The sequence below is a fragment of the Plectropomus leopardus genome, chromosome 22 (assembly GCF_026936395.1).
Source record: "Plectropomus leopardus strain MGB_pleo_1.0 chromosome 22, ASM2693639v1, whole genome shotgun sequence".
Lineage (NCBI taxonomy): Eukaryota > Metazoa > Chordata > Actinopteri > Perciformes > Serranidae > Plectropomus > Plectropomus leopardus.
Genome location: NC_142197.1, coordinates 1,415,001 through 1,429,312, shown reverse-complemented (window position 1 = coordinate 1,429,312; position 14,312 = coordinate 1,415,001). Strand labels below are relative to the sequence as shown.

The 14,312-nt window shown below is 42.5% G+C and overlaps 1 protein-coding gene across 8 annotated transcripts in view; it reads left to right on the top strand.

Annotated features, from left to right (window-relative positions):
• The window catches only part of sfmbt2 (Scm like with four mbt domains 2), a 49,685-nt gene that overhangs the window by 32,087 nt on the left and 3,286 nt on the right, over window positions 1–14,312 (top strand). For 3 of the 8 annotated variants that reach the window (XM_042511739.2, XM_088072850.1, XM_088072849.1), the window contains 11 exons: window positions 453–554; window positions 1,289–1,519; window positions 2,501–2,627; window positions 2,766–2,879; window positions 2,971–3,013; window positions 4,232–4,299; window positions 7,955–8,094; window positions 8,577–8,686; window positions 11,494–11,669; window positions 11,804–11,973; window positions 14,195–14,312. The exon at window positions 14,195–14,312 is cut by the window's right edge and continues 146 nt beyond it. In XM_042511739.2, the coding sequence (XP_042367673.2) occupies window positions 453–554; window positions 1,289–1,519; window positions 2,501–2,627; window positions 2,766–2,879; window positions 2,971–3,013; window positions 4,232–4,299; window positions 7,955–8,094; window positions 8,577–8,686; window positions 11,494–11,669; window positions 11,804–11,973; window positions 14,195–14,312 (1,399 nt within the window). Of the gene's footprint in view, window positions 1–452; window positions 555–1,288; window positions 1,520–2,500; window positions 2,628–2,765; window positions 2,880–2,970; window positions 3,014–4,231; window positions 4,300–7,954; window positions 8,095–8,576; window positions 8,687–11,447; window positions 11,670–11,803; window positions 11,974–13,772; window positions 14,160–14,194 lie in introns of those variants that run through there. The other 5 variants (XM_088072853.1, XM_088072854.1, XM_088072855.1 and 2 more) reach the window with 5 other exon arrangements.

The window sequence follows — 14,312 nt, the reverse complement described above, 5'->3', positions numbered from 1 at the left end:
GAATTTTATCTGAAAATTTTGGCAGATTTCAGTTCTGCCGTCATGTAAACTATTGCAGTCTGTGGGAAAACGGCATCTTTAAAAATCCATTTTTTTCCACTTACGGAGCAAATCAATCTTCGTAAAAACTAAACTAACAAGTCTGCAGATTCTCAGTTTAGTCCTGATGAGTGAATTTTGGGCAGCAGTTTGAAATCTGCCTTTCCATGCACAGACAGCTGATATCCTGCCCCCTGCTGGTCGGCTCAGAGACAGTTTGCAGCGTCTGGTTTCTCAGCAGCTGTAATTTTGACCTTTTAATCACCACCACCCTGAGATGACGCGATTACACTTTTCCTGATCGGTTGCACGCCCACCCAGCAGGTCCGAGTGACCTACATAGTGTCACGTTTGTGTGTGTGTGAGTAAAAGTGGAGCACGCATTTGTCTGAGTCTTGACTTTACTGTGTCAGGACCACGTGGACCTGCCCGAGCACTCCTTCAAGAGCGGGATGAAGCTGGAGATGGTTTCTCTGTGGGAGCAGCTCCACATCTGCCCTGTTTCCGTCACCACGGTGAGCCGCACTCCAAACGCTGTCTTATCTTTTATCAAAAATAAACAAGATTTATGAGGCAGACGGCTCCCGCAGGCGTCCCTCAGCTGCTGTTATTAATGTGGCATCACATTTTTAACGTGTTTGTGACTGAAGGAAACCTCGTTCATCAGGTTTGTGGATTCCAGTGACGGAGGTTTTATCTCGCTGATGCTGACGTGTTTTTTTTCCTCATTTACTTATTTTTTTGCACTTTTTTAAAACTGTGTTTGTAAAATTTTGATTGAACATTTTTACTTTTCATTAAAAAAAAAACCTACCTCGTCTCTGCTGTAATAGTGAAAAACTTGTAGAATGACGTGTTCATACAAACAGACTCTCTGTGACATCAAACTCCTGTTTTTGGAGTAAATCTGTAAATATTTTGTGCCAGAATTAACAAGTTTAAAGATTCAAATATTAATCTGAAATTTCCTCAGCTGAACCTTCAATTTTTCCTCCCGCCTCGCTGTTTTTAAAAGATTTGGATTTTTTTAAACACAAAATAGGAAATGTATGTATTTTTCGGGTGATAATTTTGCTATATCAAAATAAGGAAGTCTACATTTTCTGAAAAGTATTTAAAGTTTTTTTTTTCCCATTTTAAATGTTCAAAACATTGATTAAGCTGATGATTGTTTTTAAAGTGAAGTACGTGGAAATGCTGCGTTAAGATGTTAAAAGTTTCTCCACTCGTGTTTTTGTTTTCTCTCCAGGTCTACAATGAGATCTATTTCCAGGTGGCGCCGGACGATCTCTCCGCCGACGCTAAGCCGCGGTTCGTGGTGTGTCACGCCAACTCGCCCGGCATCCTGCCCGTCCAGTGGTGTCTGAAGAACGGTGTGAGTCTGGAGCGGCCGCGGGGCTACGAGGGCCAGGACTTCGACTGGGCCGACTACCTGAAGCAGAGCGGGACGGAGGCGGCCCCCGACGCCTGCTTCCCCGACGTAAGACCGAGCTCATCAGACGCCTTTTTAGACCCTGACAAACACGTTTTAACAGATTCTGAACAATTCCATATTTGTTCAGACTGAAGAGGATTTAGCTACGCGAGGAATAACGAGAGTCCCTAAATCAGCGTACTAGCGCAGTCATACTCAACTTAGGGCCAAATCTGGCCCCTGATAGGGCCCCTGGTGGCCCCCCAACCGTTTTCTAATTCACAATAAAAATAAAGTGATTGACTCTGAGAATAGTTTTTGTACTTTTAGTCTCCATAAGGTGTCAGAGACATAAAACAGCATCAACATAGAGCTTGTTGATCAAAAACAGAGCCAGAGGAGGATCCCCCACACCCCCGACAGAGGACACAGCTGAGACACTGATGTCCTAAAATCAGAGAAATTTCCGTAAATCAGAGAAATGTTCCCAAATCCAAAAAAACGCACTAAAGTCATCCCAAAATCCAAGAAATTATCAAAAATCCAAGACACGTCCTAAAATCCTTGAAATGTCCTAAAGTTGTAAAATCCTACAAATGTCCTGAAATCCTAGAAGTGTCCTAAATTCCTTAAAAAATGTCCTAAAACATCCTAAAATATTGGAAATGAAGATCTGGAAATGTCCCAAAATCCCACACATGGTCTAAATCTAATCTAATGTCCTACATTTCTAGAAATGTTCTAAAACCATTCAAAGTTGGATATGGTGCATTTTAACAAATATATCAGATTATAATCAATAAATCAGAATTTATCACACATTTATTTATCACATGATCTGACACAGACAGCCACCGAGATGTTATTTGACCCTTCTGGTGCACCGTAACACGTCATCTAAGGTGGAAATCAGTTTCTTATCTTGTCCAGGTTATCTGAGGTTAGATCTCTGTCCTAACGACGAATACAAAAATAAACTCTCCCTCTCTTCCTCTCTGTGTGTGTGTGTGTGTGTGTGTGTGTGTGTGTGTGTGTGTGTGTGTTCAGACTTGGCAGAGTCGAGGCTTTGCCAAGGACATGTGGCTGGAGGCGGTGAACCCTCACCGGCCAGCGGAGGTGTGTGTGGCTCAGATCACACAGGTCAGAGGACGCCTGCTGTGGCTCCGACTGGAAGGTACACGTGTGTGTGTGCGTGTGTGTGCGTGTTGGACTCCTGCTGTGTCTCAGAGTCAAAAAACATGTGTGTGTGTCTGTTTACTGTGTGTGTGTTTGTTTACTGCGTGACAGCTCCGTCTCTCCTACCTGTCTGCAGGTGTGGTGAAGCCGCTGTCAGAGTGCATCGTGGACGCAGAGTCCATGGACGTCTTTCCTGTGGGCTGGTGCGAGGCTAACGCTTACCCTCTGACCCCTCCGCTCAAACCTGTCTGTGGGTACACACACACACACACACACACACACACACACACACACACAGAGAGAGAGACACACACTGACTGGAGCTCACTGTTTGTGTGCAGGTCAGAAGCAGAAGAAGATCGCCGTGGTTCAGCCCGAGAAACAGTAAGAAAACACTTTCATCTGTCCACACTGAGGACAGTCACAGAGACACACTGAGGACAGTCACAGAGACACACTGAGGCTGAAGGATTCTGGAGACAAAATCTGGTTTTCTTTTTGAGTGTCCTCAGACAGAGGACAAACAGCAGGACCGCAGGTTTGGAAGACCCTGAAAGGGGACACTCGCAGCAGACCCAAAAATGATTCTAGATTTCAGGATTTCTAGAGATTTAGGACATTTCTAGGTATTTAGGACATTTGCAGAGTTGTAGGACGTTTCAGGAGTTTGGGGACATTGCACAGATTTTTGGACGTTTCTCGGATTTTAGGAAATTCTAAGATTTTAGGACTTTTCAGGATTTTAAGATGTTTGCAGGATTTCAGGAAGCTTCTTTGATTTTGGGACATTTCTAAGATTTTAAGATGTTTTTAGGATTTTAGGACATTTTCAGACTTTTAGAAAGTTTTAGACATTTCTAGGATTTTAGGACATTTGCAGAATTTAGGGACATTTCCCAGGATATTGAGATTTTGGGACATTTCTCAGATTGTGGGACATTTATAGGATTTTATGACATTTCTTGGATTTAGTACATTTTCAGGACTTCTCAATGAGTTAAATAGAAACAAAGTGAATTATTGTCCCCATGCGTCCATCAGTCGATCCGTCCAGCCTTCGTCTGTTTCAGCGCGGAGTGAGACATCTTTCCGCTCGCTGCCTTTGGTTTTCTACCTGTGAGCCAAAAAAACAAAAAGTCGAAGGTTTCTGTAGAAACTCCCGAAGCGTTTGTCCGTCTCGCCCTCCCTCTCTGTCGCTCCGCGGACATTCATTGAAGCGGTGGCTTTTTGGAGCAGAGATTGCTTTCCCGCGGCGCTGATTGATTTTGTTGACAAATGACACGTTACAGTGTTGGCTGGGAAACGCAGCCCGGGGAGCGCGAGGAGCGCGAGGAGCGAGCAGCAGAAATATGAGGTCCTCTCTCATCGCACCACCAGCTCCATCTCTCACCTTCAGGGGAATCCTTTCATCAGCCGTCCCCCCGTCGTCCCCCGTCGTCCCCCCGTCGTCCCCCGCTGCTCTCTGACAGAGTGTGTCTCTGCTGTGAAGACTGATCTCCTCACTGATCCATCATCTGATTGCTCTGTTGTTTCCTGCCTGATTGCATCACTTAGCTAATCTCATTGATTACTCTGACTGTATTGATTGCTTTCCTCCCGCAGGTCGGTCCCGCCGCAGCCGTTAGAGACGGCCCCCGTCAGCCTCTGCCAGCCCGTCGCCACGGATGCAGGTAATCAAACGGCCGCGTTACACCTGATTTATCTGCAGTGATTAATGCTAACGAGCTGCGCTGATGAGCGCTGAGGGGAAACTCCGCCTCCAGACCGTCGTCCAAACATCAGCAGGCCGAGACGCCTCACTCTGTCCCTTTCAAACCAGCTTTGCTTTAACCGCCTGTTAAAGTGATCGATGTCCCAGGCAGGGACACTGAACCCCGAACCCCGAACCCCGAACCCGCTCTGCTGAGGGGCCACTTTTACAAAGTGACAGGAGGCCAGGGGCCGATCGAAGCGGCCCCAAACATGTTTCAAGGATTTTTGGGATGTTTCTCGTGTTTTAGGATGTTTTTACATTTTAGGACATTTCTGGGATTTTAGGACATTTCTGGGATTTTAGGACATTTCTGGGATTTTAGGACATTTCTAGGATTTTAGGATGTTTCTCAGATTTTAAAACATTTCTAGATTTTCAGACATTTCCTTGGATTTTAGGATGCTTTTAGGATTTTAGGACAGTTGTAAGATCTACAATTGTAAAATGCTAAGATTAAGGTGTTTTAGGACATTTCTGGGATTTTAGAGCATTTTTAGGATTTGTGGACATTTCTGGGGTTTTAGGGCATTTGTCAGATTTTAAGCAATTTCTTGGATTTCAGCGTATTTGATGGATTTTAAGGATGTATCTCAGATTTTAGGATGGAAAATGGAAAAGATGGAAACTAGTTGTGCGTTTTCGGTAACACAGTCCAGAGAGCAGCATCGTGATTAGATGTTGATGAAAATGAAAATATTGAAATTGTTCTCAGAGGAGAAGCAGAATGACGTCGTGTCTGTTATTCAGAAGAGAGCAGCTGAAGCTGATGCAGCTCTCTGCTTCAGTTTGCACTTTGTCCCACTGAGTCTCGTTTCCTGTCAGCGAAGGTTTCTTCACTCTCACATAAAACAATATCGGACAGAAATATACATGCACTATGTTTTTCCTGCATGCTTATTGAATCGTGCTGCAGAGGAAATCCTCACTTATCACTGAAACATGGAAAGCTGGAACATTTTCTGCTATCAGATTTGAGCCGCGCTGTGTCTGTGTTTGGCCGGTTATCAGCTGGAAGCAGAGAAATCCACCCACAGACACAAACGCAGAGCCACAAACTCAGCATCCTCTTTAAAAAAAACTGCATTTCACAGGGTTTTTAAGTGGCTCTCGTTAAAGAAAATTCTGGTTTTCAGACTTATTTTTATAGTTTCTATTATTCATGTTGAGACAGATTTACTACCGAACTCACAAATCACATTTAATCCAAACATTTACCGCGAAAGAGGTGTTACAAAAAATATTATCATGAGACTGATTTTGTGACTTTTATAAAAACATTTTCAGTCATGATGCTGACATCGTAAAGAGCAGACGGGATAGGAAACGAGGAGGAGAGGAGAGGAGAGGAGAGGAGGAGAGAAGAGGAGACGAGAGGAGAGGAGACGAGAGGAGAGGAGGAGAGGAGAGGAGACGAGTGGAGAGGAGAGGAGGAGAGGAGAGGAGAGGAGGAGAGGAGGGGAGAGGAGGAGTACACCTTTAAAAACAAAAAAGAAATTAGTAGATGTGGGAGACTATTTTATAAAAGCAAAGGAAAAACATTTTAATTATTACTTTTAGTTTTTCTTTTGGCAAATTTTGAGGTAATAATTAATTATGTAATAATATTTGCACTTTTCACATATTTTTGGGGCCATCTCTTTTGTTGCTCATTACCTCCTTCCCATTTTTTGGAAAAGAACATTTGCAGAGGCCTCAAAATATTAAATAAATAATTTGGTTGTATTTTCCATCTTTGCTGAACAACAGTTTGGTGTGAAAAAAATTAAAAGCCCGTCGTAACTGAAGTTTTACAGTATTTAAAACACTAAGACACAGTATTTATACAGTGAGATTTTCACCTGTCATAAACGTCAGACCTTTACTGTGAACTTCTGCAGGTTTTTTGTGCACAATTTTAAAATGTAAAAGACAAATAAATCACAATATAAGTATGTAAAGCAAGCGGGTTCAAGAAAAATTAAAGCCAACATTTATAAGATAAAGTCCAGGTAAAAAAATCTTAATTGTCATTTAAAGGATGTTGAGCCAAAGCAGAGCGAGGTGCATTATGGGATTATTATTGGATGCGTTTCAGCGTTGTGTTGCCGGCTGATCTGTATGTAAACAACATGTATGTCGGAGCACAAAGCGAGCGGCGGGCTGAGTGTTGTCTCCAGGAGACCCCTGCCCTCTTTTTCCGAGTTCCCCGAGAAAAAACCCACCCACTCGTTCATGCATATTCATCCCCCCGTCTGATTACTATTCACCCGCGGCGCTGCGGCTCCAGGTGCCGGCGGCGGTCGGGGGCTGCAGGACGGGCGGAGTGCAGCTTCGTTATGTCGACCCTCATTTATCTCTGTGCCCAGTTCGACTGCATCCACCTCCGTCACCACTGACACGCATTAATGTGGGAAAGACAATAAATCTGACGGCTTCTAGACGAGGAAAACAGGAAAACTTCAGCTTTAAAAGAACAAAGCAGTTTTACTCCACAGTAACAACCATTTTTGTTATTTCACACAAGAGATTTCTGTTTTAGTCGGGTTTTTTTTTCCTGTGCTGTTTTTACAGGTTTGTAGTGGGCGGGGTTTAGTTGGAAAAAAGGTGCAGCCAAAAATTAGGATTTAGGAACATTTAAATCAGAATCTGAGAAACCTGAGAAAACTGTCTTGATTTCCTTCAAAGACATGGGAAGACGGCAATGAGCAAAGAGAAAAGAACAAAAAAAATACCTGAAATTAATTTTAAAAAATTTAATAAAAGGCAAACAAGATTTGGAGAAGGTGCTTTGAATTTCTAATAATTCTGTAACATAATTGAAATATAATTTTGATCATTATAAAAATTTCTCTCTAGTTTTTCTTTTTCCCTAAACATTTTTACCCAGCTATTTTTAAATAATTTTCTAAATCTATTATTGAAAATAATTATGTTTTTTTGTGGGTTTTTTATTGTCATTTAAAGGGTTAAAATTCAGAAAATGAATGAATATTTGATATTTATGATTATGACTAATATTGGTTAAAACAATTAAGTTAATGAAAGTAGAAAGTCATATTAATGTGTAATATTTTTTAGAGATTGATTTTGAAAAGTGCATTTTGTGTGCAGCGTCGTATGAGTGCGAGTATTTCACACTGCACAAAAAATAACGTATAAAAATCAATGTTGCTGCTAATCAATGACAAATCCCAGGCTGTGACCATCAAAAAAAAAACAATCTACTTTGCATGTAGTATACTGAAAATTCTTTCTTTCTTTTTTTTTTTTTTTTAATTAAAAACACAGTGGCATCATGATAAAAACCTGGCATTAAAAGGGTTAAACTTCTGAAAATTAATGAATATTTGATATTTATAATCAGGACTGATGTTGGTTAAGAAACATTCACTTGATGAAAAAAATCATACCGACGTAAAATATTTTTTAAAGGCTGATTTTAAAAAGTGCCTTTTGTGTGCCGAGCGATATGAGTGTGTGTGATATCAAAGCGGGCCCTAAGGGGTTAAATTTAATTTGCGTTTACAAACTTAAAAGTTCTGAATTTTCTCTGCTGGTTAACTCTCCTGTTTCTGGTCTTTTCTCTCTCTCAGGCTCGGCTAACGGCAGATACTGCTGCTCCAAGATTTTCGTCAACCACCGCTGTTTCTCAGGGCCGTACCTCAACAAGGGACGCATCGCCGAGCTGCCGCAGGCCGTCGGGCCCGGGAAGTGCACGCTGGTCCTCAAAGAGGTGAGCTGATGTGAGGAGCAGCGGGGGGAGGCGCAGAGGAGCAGGTTTAATCAGAGAGTTACACACTTTTAACGGGAGGGGAGGGTCGGAGGAGACGGTGAGGGGGGACAGGAGGTGAGAGATGGCGGGTGAGACAGCGATGTCTTGTTAACCACCTGCGGTTTCCCAGCAGTGCCTTCGTTTTAATGTGAGGAGCTGTCAGTCAAGTGTGTTTATACACACACACACACACACACACACACACACACACACACACACACACACACACACACACACACACACACGCACACACTCTGCTGCTCAGCAAAACAGCCTCTTAATTTCTCCAGAGACGGCTTGCGTGTGCACACACACGCTCTGTGTGCACAAATGTTTTGTAAAGACGAGTGTGATCTGTCCTCCTTCATGTTTGTGCGCTGACTCTGATTCTTCCTGAGAATTTGTTCAGTTGAAGTTTTTTTTCATCTGTTTTTCGCCTCCAGCTGCTGAGCATGCTGATCAACGCCGCCTACAAGCCCGGACGAGTCCTGAAGGAGCTGCAGGAGCTGGAGGATCCCAGCTGGGACTGCCAGGAGGAGACCCTCAAAGCCAAGTGAGAAAAAGATAAGAGTCGTGCAGGAGAGCGTTCATCAGAAGGGTTAGGCCGGTGTGAAAACGATCAAACCGGTTTGACATTAAGTCAAACACTGGACCGGTTTACCGAATTTTACCAGGTGACTCACATGACTCAGCAGCCGCTCCTCAGTGGAACATAATGACACTGTCCCAGACGAAAGCGAGTGTCCAACTATCCCACAGCATCGTGTAAAGTGGAGCTCTGTGTCCACACTGAGTCCATTAAATATGCACCTCATTTAAACAAACCATGTAGCTATCAGCTGTGCGCTGGAGATCAGACCGTAGACGTGAACACTTAAAAGATGGACGAGTAGACTACTTGTTATCTTTCTGCGTTCATAAAAAACACGCATCATATTTTGATATTTCCTGGAAATTACATACAAGATAGCAAACAGCAGTAACGTTAGCCTAGCTTGTCTTCAGCCATGGTTATTTACTGGAGCAGAAACTTTCAGTCTCCTGGTGATCTCCCTTCAGCTAGCTGACACTGTGTTTAGGTTTTGGACATAAAAAAAATTAGTTTCGTACAATAATTCCGTATTTTAATGTCATAAATCAGCCATTGTCATCCACTGCGGCGCTTTCAAAGCGAGCGACATATCTAAAAAGAAACACAGCATCCGACAAAAGTTGAGCTCACACGCCTGCAGCCAGTAAGGACAGCTCTTTGTCTGCTTCAAATCCAAAATGTTTTCATATTGGTGCAGTTTAAATCTCTTTAAGAGATTAACCTGTTTTTTTTAGCACTAACACAACATACAACCGAAGAATTGATGTAAAGTCGTCCCAAGAAAACCACTTTTCTCCTGCGATTATGCAGTTTGACTTGGATTTAGCGCTGTGGAAGGCTACTTTTAAAACTGCCAGAATGTGACATGATAACAAAAATGTCGGTTCAGACGGTTTGCATAAATCAAACGGCTTTACCCTCGTACACATTAAAACTGACGAGACCGCCAAAACCAGAAACTGACCCAACTCTGTTCACCAGATCTGATTCTCCTGTTTGATTTTCTGTTCCTGGTCACTTTCAGAGGCAATGAAGTCATACAGTTAAATGACTTTTTGGCTTTAAGGCAAACTGTAGTATCAGTCATAATAAATCATGATCACATTTCCTTCAAAAACCAGCAGCAGGCCTCACAGAGGAGCCGGCTGTTTTTCCTCTCTCTGTCCCTGCGAGTCCGTTTCCGCTCTTCATTGCTTTTCTGATGTTGTTTTCAGAGGTTTGTGTGTGAGCTCTGCCGGCTGCACAGAGCCAAATTATTCCACAGCTCCGGGCCGTTCGCTCTGTGTTTTCGAACTAAAACTGGCCCATTTTTTCTGGCTGAAACGAGTGAGACTCGGCCGGTCGCAGGTCCCTGTGAGTCACCTGCGTGTCGGGCTGCAGAGCACAGTGATCGCATTCATGCACGCATGTTTGGACAGCTCGACAAAGAAGTTACTTTGAATTTTCTGGGGCGTTTGCTGCCCAGAGAGATGAGCTGATCACACGGCCAGTTAATTTTCACAGGAGAAAAGTGTTTTTCGGGGACACTTTTACATCGATTCTTGGGTTGTGTGTCGTGATAGTGCGAAAAAAATCAATTAATTAATTTTAATTTCTATTTTTATTTCCTTAATTCATGTGTTATTAATCATTTTTATTTATTAGTGAAGCGTAAAACCTCAAACAAATGAACAAAATGACAGAAAACAAGTCTTAATTTGTCTTTAGTCTCTCTATGTAATCTCATCCTTAATCTGTGTCTGAATATTTAAGAGTCTCTCAGGCGACGTCAGACTGCAGGTCAGATTTGTCCTTGAGCTGCCGACAGACCAGCTCGCCTCTCCTGACCTTAGCCATTAGACGGGCGACTGCAGAGTCGATCCCCTCCTGGTTAATCCTCATCGACCAGACAATCTGAATTCACTCAAACAGCCACTTTCACACCGTAACTGCTCCACCAATCATCATTCATCGTCGACTGCTGTGATGGATCACAGTTTCATCCTGCTTTGTTCTCATAAATAAAAGTGTCACCATCGGCTGACAGTGTCACCCAGTAGCGGCGGCGCGTGCCACAGGCGATACAGACGGCCACATAGGGCGCCATCCCGAGGGGGGCGCCTGAATTGTGCCCAAAAAACGCACATATATGACTTTATCCAGCTGACAGACATTAGACTGAGGTGAACCATAACGTTCCCAGGATGTGTTCAGTGTAATCGTGTAAAATGACATTTTTGGGGAGAAACTTTAAGAAATTCGGCTGTATAGGGGAGAAATATGTTGTTTTCACAGCAATTTAAACTAGATATTAGAGAGGAAATTAGGATATATTACACATAGTAAAAAGGCTTTCCACTATCAAAAATGAATAAATAAATAATATGCTGGGGGATCTGCCAATATTAAAAACTTATCCTTCTATTTAGTGTCTTACTGTCAAAATTTTATGGTTTTTACTTATTCTATTCTTGAAAGATCCATTTTTGATTTAAATTGTTTGAAAGGTGCTACTGAAATACAATTTAAGTGATTGATTGAACACAACTCATCAAAATGATGTTTTATAACCTAAAAGGTTTATCTGGATCAATAAATTATTATTTTTATCCTGCGTTTAATTTGGCGATGGTGATAGGCCCCCTGGATTATTTTTTAGAGTGCATCAAATTAGCACTTATCTTTTTATTTTTATGGTTCTCTGGCTTGTTTATTGAAATATTTGTGGGTATTTTGGGGCCAGAAAGCGCGGCAGGTGTCACCGCCCGGCTGCCTGCTCTCTCCTGCAGGTACAAAGGGAAAACCTATCGCTCCACCATCCGGATCGTCCGCCTCGCAGACCAGATCCCAGACTTCTGCCGCAAAGTGTGCGTGAAGCTGCAGTGCTGCCCGAACCTCTTCAGCCCCGTCCTCGTCACCGACAAGTGCCCGGAGAACTGCTCCGTCCAGACCAAAACCAAATACAGTGAGTGTCTGTCATTACATCACTTCCTGCTCCACAGCCACCAAGAAGAGCCCAAAATCGCCGCTCAGAGCCCAACGGCCTCTGACGGTGTGTTTTCGGGTGTATTGTTCTAACATCTGCTGGTCGGCCTGCAGCATATTACTACGGGAAGAAGAGGAAGCTGTCCAAACCGCTGGGAGGCGAGGAGGCGACGGAGGGAGAGCTGGCCAAGCCCACGCGCCGCAGGAAGAAGAGGAAAGCTATCTTTGTGCAGAAGAAGAGACGCTCGTCCGCTGTGGACTACACTCCTGCTGGCTCACCGCAGGTTAGATAACGCCTCTTCTTCTTCACTTTACTCCGTTATTTCTTCTTCTGTTGAAGTCTGTTAACGCGGCGTCCTGTCAGCTGCTCCTCACGCAGCAGGCGGATACTGAACAATCATCATCTGCTGCGCAAATATAAACATCCCGACATGTGACAGGAAGCAGGCGAGCCGCACAGGCAGCACACAAAACTCATCCAAACCCCATGATGCTTTGCGTGAATTATGGGCGGAGCTTCCACCGCTGAGCCGGAAATCAGCGTTATCCAAAAGAGCGGTGACGGTGACGTGTTTTTGTAGACCGACCAGGAAGTTAGCATCGCGCTGGTTCCCTCGACAAAAACCTTCTGGGATTTTCAATTCTCGACAGAAATAATCTCTGTGGTGGACACGAGTTTATGCTGTTTACAGGTTTAGTTCAGCGTGATGATCTGCACAGATGAACGCCGCGTCTGTGTGTTTCAAAGTTAAAAATGAAATCTCCAGAAGCAGAAAGCTGTTAGGCTATAAACCAACGACATCGAGCTCACACGACTTAAACGTCACCACGACAAACACGGCAAAAACACGTTAAAATGAAACCGAAACATATTAGAAACAGATAAATCTGGAGCGTGACTGTTGCTGTAAAGCTGTGAAGGCGGTTTTTATGAAAATGTGCTCAAGTTTTACGTGTGATCTCGTACAAAAAGAAACCGAATGGGAATATTTTTATTTTTAATTAATTGTTGGGTCTAAAAAATGTCGCTTGTTTTGTAGAGTTGCAATGATCATTTGATCAACAGAAAATTAACTGGCCACTATTTTGATAACCAATGAATCATTTGGGTAATTATTCATGCAAAATTTTAAAAAGTAGCTTGTTTTTTTTCAGTGTGGAGTTTCTCTTTTTTATTTTTTTATGTGATAATAAGTAGAGATGCACGATAATTATCAGGATTGGTAATTATCGGCCCCGATAATTCCAGTAATAAATTTCAGCTGATAAATAGAACCGATGATAATAAGCATAAATGGCTTTGATTTGGCCCGTGTTGCCATGGTTTCGCTCCACCAGTACTTCACACTTGGCACTACGCTGCGTGTCAAACTGCTGCTGTTAGATCAGTGGGGGACGCTGTTATTAACGAAATCTGGGTTTGTAACCAGCTGCTGCAACAAAACCCAAAGTGTGTAAACTCTGAGTTGTTGCTCTGAGTGGAAACCTGAATCTGTTGAGGACAATGTGAGTCACTGACGTCACGTACTGAACGTCAGACTGATTTCACTCATGCTGCAGCTCAAATATCTGCTGTGTGACACAGAGGACACATCAGAGCAGCTGGACGAGTCGTCAACTTTAACCATCATTTCAAATAATATTAAACTTTTTTTTTTTTTTTTTTAAAGGGCAAACTATTGTTTTGATTGTACATTTTTTTATTTTTTACCGAATGGCTAAAATTTTGTGTTTTTCCAACCATTCCCATTTTACTGATTCTAAAACATCTCATCAGCTTCATACTGTAATATGTAATTAATGCTGCAATAATCGTTTTAAATGCAGAGAATTCTCTCAATATGTGAAACTGGTTCTTAAAGCCACAAAAAAGCAATAATATGAGGATTTAATTGATGAAGAGAATCATCTGGTTAACCAGAGTTCATACACATTTTTACTGATTCATTTCCAGGATTTTTCCAGGTCTTTAAGGCAAATACATACATTCTCTGACATTACTTCATATCAGTTCTTTTTCTATTACAATATAACAGCTTTCTAAAAAATACATATTATTTAAAAACAAATAAATTCTTGACAGGATTAGAGCTGAAGAGGGGAGGGTGTGCTGCAAAACGGGGGAGGTATGTCAGATAATTTTTTCGTTTGAAAATAATAATGTTTTTATTTGGCTTTAGGGCAGAGAAGTACAACATAAATGAAATTTATTTTGTGTTGTATTTTATGTTACTATTTATTTATTTATTTGTAACATAAATTTTTAAAGAAAAGATTTTGGTGACTTTTCTTTTAAAATATAAAATATAGTTTTTTTTCCCATTTTTTTTGTCTAAAAAAACTTCCAGAGTGAACAGCCGAGGTAGCCTAAACGCTGCAAAGAGTTTAAAGAACAATACTTTGAAGTGATTTCTAGATGAACAGCGAACGCTTTGAAATTTGACGCCACTGAAACACAACACCTGCCTCAGGCCTGTCTGATCTGAGCGTCTCGTCCTCCCTCAGGACAGCGACGAGGACGAGGACGCGGCGCTGCAGTCGAGCAGCGAAGGCACCAGCTCGGAGCCCCGTGAGGACCACACCGACGCCTCCTCGGTGGAGGTGACCAGCAGCCGCCCTCGCA